Source organism: Castor canadensis, chromosome 6, assembly GCF_047511655.1.
Source record: "Castor canadensis chromosome 6, mCasCan1.hap1v2, whole genome shotgun sequence".
NCBI classification, from domain to species: Eukaryota; Metazoa; Chordata; class Mammalia; order Rodentia; family Castoridae; genus Castor; species Castor canadensis.
In genome coordinates, this window is record NC_133391.1 from 29,477,891 (window position 1) to 29,496,124 (window position 18,234).

At 45.0% G+C, this 18,234-nt stretch overlaps 1 protein-coding gene, 1 long non-coding RNA gene and 1 other non-coding gene across 5 annotated transcripts; 1 reads left to right on the forward strand and 2 right to left on the reverse strand.

The window, feature by feature from the left end:
* Positions 1-700: 700 nt before the first annotated feature.
* Apold1 (apolipoprotein L domain containing 1) lies at positions 701-8,223 on the reverse strand. Of its 3 annotated transcripts, none has more exons than XM_074076025.1 (2): positions 8,134-8,223; positions 701-6,488 (listed from the first exon to the last, which is right to left on the reverse strand). In XM_074076025.1, the coding sequence occupies exons 1-2, from the start codon at positions 8,149-8,151 to the stop codon at positions 5,766-5,768; spliced, it is 741 nt and encodes a 246-aa protein (XP_073932126.1). In that variant the 5' UTR covers positions 8,152-8,223; the 3' UTR covers positions 701-5,765. The 3 variants fall into 3 exon arrangements, with proteins under 3 accessions (XP_073932126.1, XP_073932127.1, XP_073932128.1); XM_074076026.1 differs by lacking the exon at positions 8,134-8,223 and adding an exon at positions 7,689-8,085; XM_074076027.1 differs by lacking the exon at positions 8,134-8,223 and adding an exon at positions 7,689-7,706 and having other exon boundaries at positions 701-6,724.
* A 211-nt stretch (positions 8,224-8,434) lies between these two features.
* Positions 8,435-10,253, forward strand: LOC141424034 (uncharacterized). The gene is made up of 3 exons (XR_012448830.1): positions 8,435-8,470; positions 9,153-9,246; positions 9,828-10,253. It is a non-coding gene; the product is annotated as an uncharacterized lncRNA (long non-coding RNA).
* A 4,102-nt stretch (positions 10,254-14,355) lies between these two features.
* On the reverse strand, positions 14,356-14,427 carry Trnav-aac (transfer RNA valine (anticodon AAC)). The gene has a single exon. It is a non-coding gene; the product is annotated as a tRNA-Val (tRNA).
* Positions 14,428-18,234: the final 3,807 nt, after the last annotated feature.

Here is an 18,234-nt window from a genome sequence, read left to right on the forward strand (position 1 = left end):
GAAGGAGGTACTGTGCCAAAGCTTCATAGGAAGGTGATGGTGCTGAGACTTCAAGGCAGGCAGCTGGGATGCTGATGTTGCCTTTGACAGAGGTGACACAGCTGGGAAATTGGGTGGCTTTTACAGCGGACCCTGTCACTGAAGATGGGCTGAGAAACAAAGCTAGTATCTTCATGAAGATACGTGTTCATTTGCTCACTCAACAAATCACAGGAGCCAGAGACACTGTGGGGAGACTTAATGACATCTGTGACATGCTTTCTGTCCTTCAGGCCTTTGGGTCTGCACAATTTTTTTTTTTTTGGTGATACTACGGTTTGAACTCAGGGCCTCACACTTGCTAGGCAGGTGCTCTACCACTTGAGTCACTCTGCCCTTTTTTGCATTGGGTTTTTTCACGATAGGGTTTCATGAGCTATTTGTCCAGGACTGGCTTTGGACACTGATCCTCCTGATCTTTGCCTCCTGAGTAGCTAGGATTATAGGTGTGAGTCACCAGTGCCCAGCCACAAATATCTTTAATAACAGCAATCAAGTGATAAGCGCAAAAGGCACTAACATACTGGTCTTGGACATTCAGATTAGAGAAACACTATGTCTGGCTGAAATCAAAGTGTGGGGCTCCAATGAAAGGAACGCATAGTGGGGACACAGCTGAGACTTTGGCGCGGGGGGTCGAGGGGAGAGGGAGGGTTGTACATTCTGTCTGCAACCTCTTTTATTCAGTCAATGATTTCATATGTCTCCCCTAAAACCCACCAAATTCAAGTTGACCCAACAGAATAATCCTTTAGAGAGGGTTCCCATCCATCCCACCCAGTCTGGGCTGGTGGTGAAACATGGAACGTGAACATGTTCAGTGAAGGGCTGCATGGTGGAGGTGAGAAGGTCACAGCTCTGACTCCAGGGAATACTTGAAGTTTAGAACTGGAGGGGAAAGAAAAGCTATTAAGGGAGCTAAAGAGACAGAAAAACAAAGGATCTCATCACAAAATGCAAGAGAGAAGAGGGTTTTTTAAACTGTGTAGTCAGGGGCCAAGCATAATGGTACATTCCTATAATCCCAACTACTCAGGAAGCAGAGGCAGAAGGACATCAGGTCAGCCCAGGCAAAGTTAGTGAGACCTTATCTCATAAAACACAAACAAAAGGGCTAGGGGTGTGGATCAATTCGTAGAGCTATCCCATTACTACTAAAAAAAATAATAATAAAATTGAGTAGTCAGCAATGTCAAGTGCTAGAATGAAAATTAAACAATTCTTAGTGTTTTCTAGGCAGAGTCTCAAAGGACAAAGTTAAGCACAAATCACTCGCAAAGCAGCATCACTTTGCATGGCTTCAGGATACTCAAAGCCTTTTTCCTGCTTACACCGATCTACCCTCCCTCCCACCAGTTTCTGAGTTTCTGGTCTACAACAGTGAGTGCACACCCTACCAGGAAGAAAACTGGCCAGTGTTGGTTTCAGTGGAATGACCCCAAGAAGTTTCATTTTTAGTGGTTTTTCAATAAGATCTGGAACAGCCAGTTGAACCGGTAATTCCTTTATTCATGGCTGTGTCTCCTTCATAACAGACTCCTAGCTCATCAGCAGTTAGCAAAAAGTTCTTATTAGTCATGTTTTTTCCTTGCAGGTGTCTTGTTCACAACAATCTTACCATATTTCAGAGATATGGAGTAGCACTGCAAAATACCTGTCTGAACACAAGGTTTGGGTTTTGTTTTGTGATGCTAAGGACCGAACCCAGGGCCCTGCACAGGCTAGGCAAGGACTCTACCATGGGGCTGCACTCCAGCCCCATCAACAGGCTCCTGACTGAGTTGCTGGGCTCCCTCCCTAATGGCCATTTACCTTTTCTTCTTTACCAACAGAATCCTAGGTGTGTTTGGGCAGCCCTATCCTCAGCTAAAAATACTACATTTCCCAGCCTGCCTTGCGAGGTTAAGATAAGTGACTTGCAAGATGAAGTGTCTGAAGATCACTGTAGAAGCTCGGCTTCCCTGATATGTTGCTGTCCCCTCTCCCTCCCTGTCTGCCTCTCTGTCAGGTTTGTGTTTTATGAATGCGAATTTGGCGGATTGCAGATTTTCCTTTCCATCACTTCCCAGTTTGGAATTGCTTTCAAATTTCAAGATGGCTGGAAGGCTGATTTCTAAAGAATAAAGGAATTCCTATATATTAATTGAGTTTTTGGAGGTGGGGTTGGGATTTGAACTCCGGGCTTCACGCTTGCAAAGCAGATGCTCTACCAATTGAGCCACTCCTCCAGTCCATTTTACTCTGCTTATTTTGAAGATGGGGGTCACGAGAACTATTTGCCCAGGCTGGCCTTAAACCTCAATCCTCCTGATCTCAGGCTCCCAAGTAGCTAGGATTATAAGCATGAGCAACTGGCACCCAGCTGAATTGATCATTCTAAAAAACAAAAACAAAAAAGAACTGAATTCTAAACATTCTAAGTGAAAATGATTGAACATCTGCCCTTTTTCAAAGTTAGTAACTCATACACAGGCAAACATGGGACTAAGTAATTACAGAAAGATCAAAAGTGCTACATTTAATTGTATCCCCTCTATCTTTGTAAAACAGTTAATCTCAACATCTCAATTCCCTGCACTTTCTTTTCACACCAAGCTCCTGATTGAGAAATATATCAACACATCAAAGCAGTGGGGATCTGAATTCTGCTGAGGGTTATTTCTTTGTAGAGCAGAATGTAGTTTGACTGCATCTTTGAAATACAGAACTAAAGGAATCTCCTTTCCTGTGAAACATAGTAATCCAAATAGTTGCAAACCCAAGAAAGGAACAGAGACATTTAGCACAAACACATGTATTTTTCAACCTCTGCCATTTTGGGGAAGTACATTTATCATCTAAAGACACCTATCCCTTTTTCCCTGTGCAACCTGCCATTTCAACCTGTTTGCTTATAGAATGAAGGTCTTAAGGAAGAGCCCAGTTCACATTCCCATGAAAGAAAAAAAGGGCTACTTATCTCAGGGGTCAGTTTTGCTGAATGTGACCAAATCCCAGCAGAGGCTCCAATCTTCACAACAGACACAGGAGAAAATGAATGATCTTTCCTTATCAACAGATTCCTATTCATACAGCCAGACGGTTAAATTACCTAATACAGTTTGAGTTTCTACTCTGCATAACTGTTGTTCCAATGCAGACACTTCCATAAATGTAAAGTTGACCACGGAAATTATAACTTCAGAAGTTTGGGGCTTTTGTGTAGTTGAAATACCCAAGTCCTGGGGGAAAGTCTTCTGCTGCTATGGTTGCTGCTTCCAGATGTGCCCAGCTTCTTTCTAGGAAATACCTCAGGGACTGGAGGTTTGGCTCAAGCTGTAGAGCTCCTGCTTTGCAAGTATGAAGCCCTGAGTTCAAGCCCCAGCCCTACCAAAAAAAAAAAAAGGAACAGGGAGGAAACACCTCAGACACTGGAACAATAGAATTCAAGCTCAAGTGTTAATAAATCATGGATTTGGAGAACAATTGTGCCTTTCTGTGTAACACAAATGATAGGGGGAACGACTTTCTAGAATTCTGGCACCTGAGCAAGGCAGGCTAGAAATGACAACAGTTTAAATAGAAGCCAACATCAATTTCAAAATAAATCAGGATACAGACCAGAGGCAACTTATAAAAAAAGAGTATAATACAGAAATGCCCGTCCCTTCATTATAGTTAAAATTACACTTCCTCATATACACTCTGCCATTATGGGGACAGATTGGGTGAATGAATACACTATTAAGTAGCTAAATAATACAACCAAGGGTTTTGGGTTTTTTTTTTAATGTGGTCCACCTTATTTTTCAACATTATAATTTCAAGAATGGAAATGAAAGAAACTAAGGTATTTTCTTAGACATAACTAACAGGTTTCTTATAACCCTCCATGTCACTACTATAACACAAGCTGTTTTGTCTGTAACCCATAAGACACCATTTCCTGGCACATCAGGTTCCCAAGGTCTAAGTGCCTTTTTTTTTTTTAACATGCTTTTTTTTTTCTTTTTTAATCTTCCTGAACTCAGTAGGTTCTCTTTCCAGGTCAAGTGTTATCTTCTGGCAAAATACCAGATAAATATGCCTCATCATTTATGCATCCTACAATTCAAGTCTCCACTTACAAACTTAAAATGAGCTCTTGAGCTCTCTATTAACAACTCCCCACACTTACTTAAAAGGATCACTTAAAATACTAGACAAAAAAAAATCCCCTCTGGAGGAGAAAGACTCCTTTGAAAATCAAAATCCTCATTTCTTAAAAAGAGCCTCAGTAAATCTCCCAGAAACTTGCCATCTGTATTATTTTCTAAGTGTGACGATTAAATAAAATTAAAAGTAAATAATAGACAGAAATTAAATAACAAACTTAAAATAAATTAAAAAAATATGTAGTCTGGAGTTTTCAGAGAAGGAAATAAAGATGGGTTTTTGCTTAAGTTCACATTCCTTTCTGTACCAGTTTCTACAAGGAGTGGTCAACACTGCCCCCTACAGGGCTTTTTATGTAACATCCCTTAGTTCATCGGGGAGGAATGTCCCAGGATGCCTCCACCCGTCTACAGCAGGGCACATTCTTTCTTTTGCTTCTGGGACAGTCTGTCTTTGCACTTTTGTGAATGACTCTGAAGATCATACAGCCCCTGGAGAGGCTCTGAGGCTTTGAGAAGACACATTTTGAAGGGGTCAGAAATTAACATTTTTTGCTGTAGTTTTCAAGCCTTAGCATGCAAGAGAAACTCCCAGAGGACTTGTTTAAACCAGCTTGCTGGGCCCCACATCCAGAGTTTCTGATTCCACAAATCTAGGGTTGAGTCCGAGAATTTGCCTCTCTCACCAGTCCACAGGTGACTATGATTCAGTCCAGGGACCACATTTGTGAACCCCACAATATCTCAATACCTCACAAAAGGGTGAAGTGTTATCAGCTCTGCTTCACAGAACAGGAAGCCAAGACTCAGAAAGATTAGGCAGTCAAGTCACACAGTAATGGCCAAGCTGGTAATAAACCCAGGATGGTCTTAACCAAAACCCATGGCCCTCTTCTGTACACTACGATGTCAGTAATTAAAGTTGTTACACACTTCATCTTTCTTGGCTTCAGCTTCTTCTGAGGACAGGACTCAGACTGAACAGGTGACATCCCTCTCAGGGTACCCAGAGGTCTGCAGAAAGATCATGCCATACCCAGGCTGGCTTCTGAACCAGTCAACTTGGAGGAGCAGGAAGAGGACAGCATGTTAGGTACAAAGTACATAGTGGGACTGCTGGATTTGGGGGTTCTTGGTATCAGAAGCTCTGGACTTGAGGGTTTTAAACAAGTGTCTCCTCTCCCAGGCAATTTGGGAACCTCAAAGCCTGCTGGGGCTTGCAGAAGACCCAGAAGGTGGCAGCTCTCCAGCCTTGTTTCAAACCAACGGGGTGGGTCAGGGGATCCCGAAATCATTCTAACATGGGAGTGTCTGCCCAGCTGTGTGAAGTTTTTTGATCAAGGAGAACGACTTGTCAGGTCCCACACTCCAGTAGTGGAAAGTCACTTGCATGAGAGCCCAGGCAGGATGTCACAGTGATGGGGAAAGGGCTGCAAGGACCCACCCTCTGCAAAAATGGCTTTTCTCTTTCTTTGCACTCAGTTTTTAACCCAATTTGGCGTTTTCCCGCGGGAGCTACAAATCTGGAGCCTCCCATGGGGAGCGGTGGGCCACCAGAGCGGAAAGGATTTCTCAAAACAAGAAGCCTGCGTGCTATGGCACAGAGATTCCAAGGTCGTGGTCACGCCTGGACTTGGTGCAGAGCTGGACCCGGGCCTCCAGTTGCTCACTGAGCTCGTCCAGGGCCCCAGTGCAGGACTCCAAGCTCTCGGCCAGTTTTTGAATCTTGGCCTTCAGCACGGCCTGGCTAACCTTGGTGGCCCCCTCGGAGCACCTAGGGATGAGGAAGCCACGGGAGCCAAAGAAGACGATGAAGTACACGGAGTTGTACAGGGCCATGGAGGCGTTCCTCCCGCTCTGCAGCAGCTGGCGGTCCCCGCAGCCCTGCCACCGGCAGAAGAACTCCAGGCAGCTCAGGAGCTCGCGCATCTGGTCCTGGCAGGTGGCTGCGATTTCCTGCACCCTGCGCACCTCCCGGGAGTTGCAGAGGATCAGGGAGACATCGGACGTGATGGTGACAGCGCCTCCAGCTGTGGCCACCCCTAGCCCCACGGCCGATGCCAGAAGTGACGCCCCCAGGGTGACCGGGCTGAGCGACAGCCCCACGATGGCCGCCACGGCTCCTGCAGCGCTCAGCGAGCTGCCGGCCACGTGCGCGGCCAGCGATCGCCGGCGGAGGCGCTCGAGACGCCGCTCAGCGTCGCGCAGGCGCAGCACCTGGCCGTGCAGCCGCCCGCGGCGGTCCAGCAGCAGTCCCTGAAAACGTCGCAGCTCATCCGAACCCTGGGGCTCGCGGGTCGCCGGCCTCTCCATGCCCTGCGAGGATACAAGCAGTCACTGTCAGCCCGAGTGTGCGCCTGCCTACGCCCCAGCTGCGCCACGCCACACCAGCTGCTGCCCAGCTCCAAGGCTCCAAGGGCAGGGGTCAAGTTCGCAGAGACCTGTTCTGCAATCTGGGACAAGTCTCATGGGTTCTCAGGACCTTGTCACAGCACATGCAAATAGAAGTGATGCTTTCTTCTGCTTTTCTCCCAAGGCACGCTAAGAACCGACTGTAAAGTGTTAAATAAGATTTAAACAGGAGGATGGAGGATTGGGGGTAAGGCTGCTCCAATCAATCGGAGGCCTTTGATCTGTTTGAAACATAACCCTTGGGTTGAGGGTGTAGCTCAGGGGTGCCTGGCATGCGCAAGGTCACCAAAAAAGGAAAGGAACCTTACAAGCAGTAGGTTGTACACTTTGCAAAGAACTTTCATTAGATGAACACGTGGAGCCTAGGAATCTGAGTCTCTCTCTCTCTCTCTCTCTCTCTCTCTCTCTCTCTCTCTCTCTCTCCCTCCCTCTCCCTTCCACCCCCTTCCTTCCTTCCCTTCCTCCCTCTCCTCCTCTCCTCCTTCTCTCCTCTCTTCAACTCTCCCCTCCACTCCCCTCTCCTCTTCCCTCCTCTTCCCTTCCTCCCTCCCTCATAAGTAAAAAAGGCAAGTCATTAAATCTTCAAAAAGTATATTGCCAAAAAAAAAAGTATATTGTCTATCAAATTTAACAGACCAAGCTTTCTAGCCTAGCATGGTGGTGCCTATTATAATCCAGCACTGGGAGGCCGAAGCAGGAGGATCACAAGTTTGAGGCCAGCCTGGGCTACACAGTAGGACCCCGTCCCAAAAGACCAAATGGCTACTAAGAACTTATTTAAAGTAGCAAATAAGTCATAGAAATAGAGCATTTCAAAGCTGTAGGCTCTTGGGACAGAAGTCACTGGAAGATGAGAACATTGAGAGAATGTTCTAAATACAGCTGATTCTTCACACAGCCTGGTCTAGAATCCTGGTCTTTAGCTCCAGGGTGTTAATTTAATTTGCAGGCTTGTGTAGTGCAATGGACCAGTGGTTAGCCTCCAGGTAAGAAGAGTCAGTGAAAAAAAGCCATCCCAAATACAGCATGGACCTAGATTACAACCCCAGTATTTCAGTCCAGCGGGTGTTTTCCACACCGCATCCCCGTGGACTCCCCACTCACCATTCACTTCTGGCCACCTCCAGGAAGGAGAAATTGGAGGCTGTTTCTGGATGAACGAGCTTTATAGCTCCAGAGAGCCAATGACTGTCCTGGGAAAGCCTTGTCTCATTCTGAGATTTTGCCATTTCCTGCCCTGACCCCTGCGGCCTTCAGCCAGAAGGAAGTGACATGGTGGAAAATGACCTGCCAGCTGCAGGAGCACATCCCGTATTTAGGAAATGAACATTGTGTGCACGCTTTCCCCTGAACGCAGGAAGAGAACCCCAGGCTCTTCCCCAACTTGAAACGAAGTTTGGTCACCCTCCCAGGAGGACACCCTGCCTTTCCTCTCCTGAGAATAGCTAATGACGCCATTCGGGAGGTTTTCAACCGCGCCCCGGGCTGGCCAATTGCAATGTTTGTTGAGAGGACACCCCTCCAAAATCATTTTGGGAAGCACTCTTACTCTGATCCAGCCACTCATAGTCCATTTCAAAAAGCACGGGGAGTGGGGAGCCCCTGTGATGCACTCAGCGTCCAGCCAGCTCCGCCGAGCCTTAGGGATGCAAGGCCACGCCCACGGGAAGTGCTGCGTGCAAATTGGCGCATCTGCAGCTTGGGAGGAGGCAAGGGAGGGCTCAGGGGGCACACTGAAGGTCAAGTGCGTCAGAAGAAGCAGTGGGGTCAGGGTGCACAGTTGCTAATTATACACTTTCCATAGCAGGAGGAAGATAGCTTCCTTTGCTTTCATTTGATGTCAGGCTGCAGCTCCCGTGAGTTCAGTGAATGGATTCTATCTACAGGTTAGTGTGAGAATAGGTAGGCAGGAAGAGAGCTTGATGCCAGCATAGAATTTATTATTCGGGAAGAAACCCTGTCCAGGGGGTCCCAGCAAAAGAGCTGAAGACCCCAGCTGCTTACAAACTGGGGCTAGATAGAGGAGGTGGGTAGAGAAGTCCCAGAAGGTCACTGGGAGAGAAAATCCTCAATAGCCCTCTCACCCTCCCAGGATACTGACTTAAGGAGTGGGGTTCGTTTTTTCCTAGGCCAGGTGGGGAGTTTCTAGTGAATGGCTAAGATGGATGTTTGTTTGTTTGTTTGTTTGTTTAGGGCCAGGTGGAGAGTTTCCAGTATGTCACCTTCTAGGGAGAAGGGGTCCAGTTCTAACATGACTTCCTTTTGTTCACCATAACAATTAATCAGCAAGTGCTAAAAGACATTTATCTGGATAATTTAGGAGGGAAAAATGAGTGTAGTTTGTGGAGTTGCCACCAAGCAGATCACATGGGGGACGTGTATCTCTGGGGCGTTTAGAAGTGGCTGGAGCTCAGCCTGGGCACACAGTTGTTGTCCCAACCCTGGTTCATTTAGAAAGTCTTAACAGGGCTATCACCATAGAACACGATTACATTCTTCCCTTTCATCTATCAACATGCCACGTGCTACTACTCAAAACAATAGTCCTTCTATACTTCATTATTCCAGGTTTGGTCCATGTCCAAATATCCTGGTTACAGCTCCTCAAAAGGTAAACATAACCTCATCCAAGATGCCTCAAGTATCTGCTCACACTTTTAAGGTAAGAAGTAGAAGAATATCTTCCTCTGTCTCCACAGACATAATCATTTCAAGTAGGATGTGAGCCAAGGTGAACTGGGGAGAATATTAGACAGCTTTCTGTTACTAGAAGAAAGCACCTGAGACAATCAACTTATAAAGAGAGAAGGTTTATCTTCCTCGTAATTTTGGAACTTCCAGTCCATGATTGGTTAGCCCTGTTGCTTTGGTCCTGTGGTGAAGGAGCAAGAGGGTGTCACAAGGCATCCTCATGAGCAAGAAGCAAAAAAAGAAGGGAAGTAGTCCCATAATCCCCTTCAAGGTCATGTTACCAGTGATCTAAAGACCTCCCATGAGGCCCATCCCTTCAAGCTTCCACCACCTCCAATAGCACCATCCTGGGACCAAGCCTTTAACAATGGGCCTTTGGAAGACATTTATTACCCAAACTACAGTAGAGAAGAGGACAAGGAGGGACTGTATGCTGACTCTTTAGTTCCTGGTTCTCCAGCTTCCCTGGACACCATCTTGTGTGTTTGGGCATAGATGAGCACAATTAAATCTGTATTTCCTGGTTAAAAAATTTTTAGTTTTTCCTTCCAGGTCACGCGGGTGCCTTATGACACCCTCTTGCTGCTTCACCATAGGACCAAAGCAACAGGTCTGGGCCAGTCATGGACCGGAACCTCCAGTGCACCAGCAATCGTAGTACAGAGGAAGATGGGAAAATAGCATGAGAGAACGAACCTCACTCGTGTACTCAGCCCCCATATCCTGGGATTTGCCTTTTTTGTGTTGAAAACCCATCTTCTGGACTGGGGCTGGGGCTCAGTGATAGGACTATTTTCCTGCATTCAAGAGACTCCAAGATATAGCTTAGTGGTAGAGTGCATGCTTTGCATGCCTGAGGCCCCGGGTTCAATCCCCAGCATCTCCAGCTTGTCAGACTCTCCTTGCTGGGCACCAGTGACTCACGCCTATAATCCTAGCTACTCAGTAAACAGAGATCAGGAGGATCTCAGTTCGAAGCCAGCCAAGGCAAATAGTCTGCGAGACCTTATCTCAAAAAAATTCATCACATAAAAGGACTGGTGGGTGGCTCAAGGTATGGGCCCTGAGTTTAAGCCCCAGTACCACAAAAAAAAAAAAAAAAGAGAGAGAGAGTCCCCAGGTTTGGCTTCCAGCACTGCCCCCCAAATTCCTCACATTTGCCTCTTTATGGAGAGGGGAAATCCAGTCTGATAGTTTGGACTACTTGAATTTTTCAGGTTCATATTTTATTTTTTATTTTTATTATCATTATTGTTCTATTGGGGGTACACTGTGACATTTACAAAAGTTCTCACAATATGTCATAGTTGAATTCGCTCCCTCCATCATTCTCCTTCATCCCCCTCCACCCATTCCTGGAACAGTTTCAACAGGTCTCGTGTTTTCATTTTCATATGACTACGTAATATTTTCACCTGTTCTCCCTCCTACACCCTTTCCCTGTTGAAGTTTCACTGTCTATTAAAAGCACGGCACTCCAAATTATTAACAAGAAGTGACTCAACATTTTTTAAAATTTTATTTTATCATTTTTACATTTACTTACATGTGTATACATTATTTGCCACCCCACCTCCCGCCCGGGCTTCTGGGCAGAACCGGTTCTGCCCTCTTCTTCTCCAGTTTTGTTGAAGGGAAAGCATAAGAGATAATAAGAAAGACATAGCGTTTTTGCTGGTTTGAGATAAAGATGGGTATTCAGAGAGATTCCTAGCATTGCTTCCATGCACATGTGTATCACAACCCACATTGGTTCATCTCTACCACACCTCTTCTCTACTTCCTAGTCCCTTTCCCATAGTGGCCTCTGTCAGTTTAAGATTACTATATTCGCTCCTCTATAGGGAGCACATCAAACACTTTCAAGTTTTAGGTTTCCTTCCCTTTCCCTATTCCTCCCGTGCATGTTCTCCCCTTAGTGTGTGACCCATGTCCAATAATATTACTGCATTTCTTTTGGGTTTATAATCCACATATGAGGGAGAACATGCGATTTTTGGCCTCTAAGCCTGGCTAACTTCATTTAAGATGATGTTCTCCAGTTCCATCCATTTACTTGCAACCGACAAAATTTCATTCTTCTTTGTGGACTCAACACTCAATTCAGCATTCTTCACTTTCATAGGGTGACTCATGACAAGTTACAGGAACAACTGAAGACATGCATACACATACATATGTATTGTATATGTATATACACACACATACCATACGTAAATATTTGTGGGATGAGGGTCTCACTGGGCTACCAAGGTTGGCTTTGAACTCCTGGGTACAAGTGATCTTCCAGCTTGTCTCCCCATCCTCACCCAGCAGCTAGGACTGCAGGTGCCTGTCACTGTGCCTGGCAAATTGAAGATATTTTGGTCAAAAATTCTGTGGGCAGTTCTCCTACCTACCTCCCCCCCCCCACCACACACACACACACACACAGTATTGCTTCCTGAGTTGTGGGACCCTAGGGAAACACAGGGCAGGAAGGAAGAGGACTGAGCACTTTTTTTTTCTAGTACTGGGGTTTGAACTCAGGGCCTATATCTTGACCTGCTCCACCAGCCTGTGTTTGTGAGGGTTTTTTTTTAAGATAGGGTCTCGTGAACTATTTGCCTGGAGCTGGTTTCAACCCACAATCCTCCTAATCTCTGCCTCCTGAGCAGCTAGTATTACAGGTGTGAGCCACCAGTTCTCAGCTAGGGCTGAGCACTTTCTAAGCAGAGGAACCTCCCTAGCCCTGGAGAGTCTGGGTCAGGAGGTCTGAGTGGGGTCTGAGAAGGCACCGGTGACCCTGACTGCAGCTGGGGCTGGAACCATTGTCCTAGAAGCCTCTGATGCTGACTGCACAGCAGCAGGCGCTCTACCACTTGAGCCACTCTGCCAGCCCTTTTTTGTGTCAGTTATTTTTGACACAGGGCTCACTTTTTGTCCAGGGCGACTGACTGGGATCACAAGCCTTCTGTTTGTGTTTCCCTGTGTAGCTAAGATGACAGGCATGCACCACCACACCCAGCCACTGGTTGAGATAAGGATCTCATGAACCTTTTGCCTAGGCTGGCCTCAAATCATGGTCCTCCTGATCTCTGCTTCCTGAGTAGGTAGGATTACAGATGTGAGCCACTGCACCCAACTAAAACTATTATGTTTTAAAGATAAAATGACTGGAGACTTGGCTCCAGTGGTAGAGCACCTGCTTTGCAAATGCAAAGTCCTGAGTTCAAACCCCAGTCCCACAAAAAAAAATAAAATAAAGTGATAATTCTGCCCAGGGCCTTCCATGCCTGAGCCACCTCAATTTTTTTTGAGATTCTCAGTGAACTATGGTGAAGAAAGACACTGGACAGATAGCACTTGCCTGGCGTGTGTTAGGACCTGAGTGTTACCCCCAGCAACACACACACACACAAATTCTAACATGGGATATAAAATTTTTTATTTATTTCTTTTAATTGCAATGTACTGTACCATATAATGTCAATATTTTGCTATTCATAATACAATCACAGTACTTATTTAAAATATTAATTCACAGTGCACTACAGTGATAAACTGACACAAGTTTGGTTAGAGGAGGATGATTTTCCCTGTCAATCCTTATCAGTATAAGTCAGTGACTATACATAGAACCTAATTTGGAAATAATATGGAAAGTTTAAAATCGAGACAATTTGTGAATGTGAGACTTAGGTCAAAGGTCACAGAGACAACCATCTGTAATTTGTTGTGGGTCTTTTTGTGGTACTGGGATTTGAACTCCCAGTAAAGAAAGGAAGTTAAAATAATAACATTTATCCACTCAAGAATGTTAGCCTGCATATTTTGTGAATTTCATGAGAATATAAGGGCTCTAGTGCATAGTTAAGCGTTCACAGTGACTTGTGGAATTAGACTAAAGTACTGCCTGTGATCCCAGCATTAAAGAGGCAGAGGAATGATCACGAATTTGAGGCCAGCCTGGGCTCCACAGTGAGTTCTAAATCGTCCTGGGCTATATAGCAAGACCCTGTCTCAAGAGCGAAAAAGAAAGGAAAGTATTTTGGTTTGTATCACTGCACCCTATAAATATGCATAATTATTGTCAATGAAAATTCTTAAGGTATTAAAAGGAAAAATGAAAAGTATTCTGTTTGTTTAAGAGAGCTGACATTATCTCATGGAACGTTCAACCTAGAAGGCAACTAAGAGCACTTATACTGCAGAGGACTTAAGATGTCTTTATTGCAGGGATTCAAGACATTTTTATTGCATGGGATCTCAACTATTACTGTCATAAATTTACAGAACTGCACAGGAGGAAAGAGAACAGTGAATACTGGACTCTAGCCACTGCCATGCCTCCAGCTGGCCTCTGATGTTTGTGAACGGTTAACACACATCCTTAAATGTTAGTGTCTGAGCATCTCCCTCTTTTCTCCCACCTAATGTTCCTGCAAACATGCGCTTCTCCACGCAGACACAGTGCTCACCACTCTCATTTTTAATAGCTGTATAATGGTCCTGTTATTTAGTTCTTTGCCTGTTAGACACTTAGAGTCCTTCAGGTTTTTCACTATTATAACCAGAGTTGCACAGATGTCTGTGCACATTTTCCTCTTTGGGTTATTTTTGGGGGGGAGCCTTCATAGTTTCTGTTACATGTTGCTCTGTGTTATAGTTCTACCAGCTTTGTAAGGATAGCAACAAGAAGGCCTTGAGACAAATCAAGAATTTTGTTATGTTAATACTTAATTTGGTTTATTTCAGCTTTACCAGTGTGGATTGAACACGTACCATGTGCTAGACTTCATCTTAAGTTCTGAAGATAAAAAGCCTAATAAGATCTATAGGAGCTGGTGGAGTGGCTCAAGTGGTAGAGCACCTGCCTCAGCAAGTGTGAGACCCTGAGATCAAACCCGAGTATCACTCCCCTTTCACCCCAAAAAAGTGTATAATAGTCCTTGTCCTCAGGAGATGGCAGTCTGTTGGAAGAGAATGACACAGAACAAATCACTTCAATTTAATGTAGGAAGTGCCAGAGGTGTCCACAGGGACCAAGCGAGCACAGGCCAAGTGTGACTAGGAAGTTCTACAGTCTCCTTTTATTTTTTGGCAGCACTGGGGTTTGAACCCAGGGCCTCATGCTTGTTAGGCAGATGATCTACCCTTGAGCCATTCCACCAGCCCTAAATTCCATGGTTCTCTTTATTTTTTTGGTTTTGGGGGACAGGGGAATTGAACCCATGGTCTCCCACATGCTAGGCAAGTACTCTACCACTTGAGCAATGCTTCCAGCCCTGGCTAGGAAGTTCTAGAGAGACTTCTGGAAGCACCAGCTTTGTCTGGACCTGGAGGAAAGAGATCAGGTCTGGCTGGAACAGGAGGCATCAAGACAGTCAGGGTTCTTCCAGCAGCTTCATACTGCTAAGCATAAATTGGAAAGTGGGAAAGCCCAGGTGAGGCTGACGGGAGAGAAGAGCCAAGTCGTGATGGCGCTCAAATGCCACGTGGGGGCCAGGAGCCATTGAAGGCACTCCCAGGACCACTGACATCACTCACAGGTGTTTTCAGAAGTACAGTGAGGCTGGAGACTAGTTAGAAGTTTGTTGAGGTCGTCGGGAGAAATTATCGAGCATCTGGACAGGGCTGGGAGGGTAAGGGGACGGAAAAGGTGTAAAACACCTTAAGGCTTCTGCTCAGACATGGCACCTGGCACATCCACCTACGTTATATTGGTCAGTCAAGTCGTGTGGCCAACCCAACATCAAAGGAACAGGGCATAGTCTCCTCCTTTGAGGGAAGGCAAGGGGGAGAGATGCGAACCATCAGAGGGTCTCCCAAGTGCTTGCCTGGTAAAGAAGATATTCCATGAAATCTCACTCTGGCTAATGTAAGTCAACAGTCACTATGGGTCTCAGAGAATTCTCTCTCTCTGATCACTTTTTATATAAACATGCTTTTCTTTTTCTCTCTCTCTCTCAGGGCCTCACACTTGCTAGGCAGGTGCTCTACCATTTGAGCCACTCTACCAGTAATTGGTTAATTTTGAGATAGGGGCTCAATTTGTGCCTAGACCAGCCTGGACCTCAGTCCTTCTGTGTACCTGGGATAACAGGCATATACCACAATGCCCAGCCATTGGGGTTGGGATGAAGTTTTACAAACTTTTTGCCTGGGATGGCCTTGAACCTTGATCCTCCTGATCTCTGCCTCCTGAGTAGCTAGGATTACAGGAGTGAGCTGCTGTGCCCAGCTCAAGGAATGCTCTTGAGAGTGGGAAAGCACCGAGGCGTTCTGGAGAATAAGGCTCTTGGAAGGACAGCACCGTCCTTTGGTTGCAGCCACACCTGTTTGGGTGTTGCTGGCCCTCTTGTCCATGGGTCAGCCTAAGAATCAGAGTTCTAGGAATGACTGCTGGGTTGACTGGGCTTCAGTTAAGTGCCCATCCACTGGCTGTGCAGGGCAGGGAGAAGAAGGTGAGCCCCCTTCAGCTTCCACATGGAAGACAGTGACAGAGCTTCCCCTCCCACCAACTCTACGCACATTCAGGAAGATAAATTTTACTGTAGGGTGATGTATTAACTGATACTTAAAATATTCAAAAGAAGCCAGGTGTGGTGGTTCATACCTGTAATCCCAGCACATGGGAGACTAAGGCAGGAAGATAACAAGTTCAAGGCTGCCTTGGATACATAATGAGCTCTGAGTCAGCCTGGGATATAGAGTAAGGCCCTATCAAAAAGTGAGAGCTGGTGGAATGGCTCAAGTGGTAGAGTGCCTTCCTAGCAAGCATGAAGCCCTGACTTCAAACCCCATTGGCACCAAGAAAATAAAACAAACAAACAAAAATCTATAAAAAGTGAAAAGGAAGGAATGAAGGGAGTGTGGGAGGAAGGAAGGAAGGAATACCAAAAAAAAAAAAAAAAAGTTCAAGCAAATTCAACACACCTGGAGTTTGTTATGGTGCAGGGTGGAAATAATTCTTCTCCAAACTGATCACTTTTTATATAAAAATACTTTTCTATAGATGTGTTGTTTCTGGTTAGTCTTACATAGATTTGTTACTTTTGTTTACATTGGCATCTATAAAATTTATTTCACTAATCAATTTATCAGTTTTCAATTCTATAATTTTGAAAAACACTACTTCATAAGAGGACTTTTATTTTTAAAGGGAGACTCTACTGTCCCTGCCTTATGCTGAGGAAAATGTCTGTTTGGTGAGTTTACTTGCTTATTCTTCTGGGCAAATCTGACCCCGGGAGCTCTTCCGTTGTCCCAGGCCCCCTAATGTAATCACGCTCCCCTTTGTCCTCCCAAGTGTGCACACCTGCTCAGAGCACCTGGGATCCAGTGGGTGCGACCTGCATTATGTCATTAATAGAGAAGCATTTGCCCCATGGGCCACACACTTTTCCCAAGGTGCCAAAAAGGCTGCCGCTGAGCCCTCACCGCCAGTGTGGCCAGTGGCCATAAAGACTCTCTTATCTCCCGGACACTGGGAAAGAACTGCTTTTGTTTCTCCCTTTCCCAGGCTTAGTCTTTATCTCTCAAGTTCTCATACACACTCAGCAGTCATTGCAGCCTGAGTTATAACACCTGCTTGTTCTGTATCTGCAGAGGCGTAATAAATCTTGGCTCCTGAGTCTTAATGTCTTTTACAGGCAAGATAATGTTAGATACTGGCTTTCTTTTTTAACTTTGTTTAAAATCTACTTTTAATAGAAGACTTCAGTCCATTCATATTAAACAATGTAGGGGCTGGCAAAGCGGTTCAAGTGGTAGAGCGACTGCTTAACAAGTGCGAGGCCCTGAGGTCAAACCCCAGTACTGAAAAAAAAAAAGCCTCTAAATATTGATCAGGGCTGTTCTGGTTATTTGGTTGTTTTTGTTTTTGGCAGCACTGGGGTTTGAACTCAGGACCTCACGCTTGCCAGGCAGGCAAGCCACACCTCCAACCCTAGTTATTTGTTTTTTAATAAATAGTTTCTATAATAAGCTTTAAACACCATTGCCTTTGAATTAAGTGATAAAATAACTTTATGTAATCCACTTTTTTCTCCAATCTTGCTCTTCTATCAGCCTTTATTTTTTAGAGCAGTATTAGGTTCATAGTAAAATTGCATGGAAGGTCCAGGGATTTCTCATGTACTCCTGGCCACCAAAGCCCCAAAAGGGGTGCTGGATTTTGTCAAATGCTTTTTCCATGTCAATTTATTGTCATTTTTTTTTCTTCCTTAACCAGCTGATGTGATGGGTTACATTAAGTTTGAATATTGAACCAGCACTATATACGCTGGAAAAAAATCCCACTTGGTCATGGTGTATAGTTCTTTTTATACATTGTTGGATTGATTTTCTAATATCTTTCTAAGGATTTTTGCATCTGTGTTCGTGAGAGTGTTAGTCTGTGGATGCTTTTCTTACCATGTTTTGGGGTTGGTTTTGGTTTTTTTGTTTGTTTGGTTTTGGTGGTACTGGGGTTTGAACTCACAGCCTTGAGCTAGCAGGGCAGTGTCTGTTTTTTATATTAGGGTAATGCTGGCTTCATAGAGTGAGTTAGAAGTACTCCCTCTGCTTTTATCTTCTGAAAGAGACTTAAAAAAAAAACTGGTATAATTTCTTCCTTAAATGTCTGGTGGAATTCACAGTGACCTCACCTGGACCTGCTTTCTGCTTTCTGTTTTAGAAGATCATTAATTATTGGTTCAGTGTCTTTAATAGAGATAGCCCTGGTCATAGTGCCTGTCTCCTTGGGTGAGTTTTGATAGACTATCTATGTGGTTTGTTTCATCAAGATTAACAAATTTGTGGGCATAAACTTTCCTTATAGTGTGCCTTTGTTACTCTTTAAACAGCTTGGCCTATAAAGACATCCCCTTTTGTTTCTGATGTGTCCTCTTTCTTTTTTCCTTAGCCTGGTTACAAACGCTTGAAGTTTTCTGATTTTTTCACCACTGATTTTTGCTCTAATTTTTACTGTTTCAAA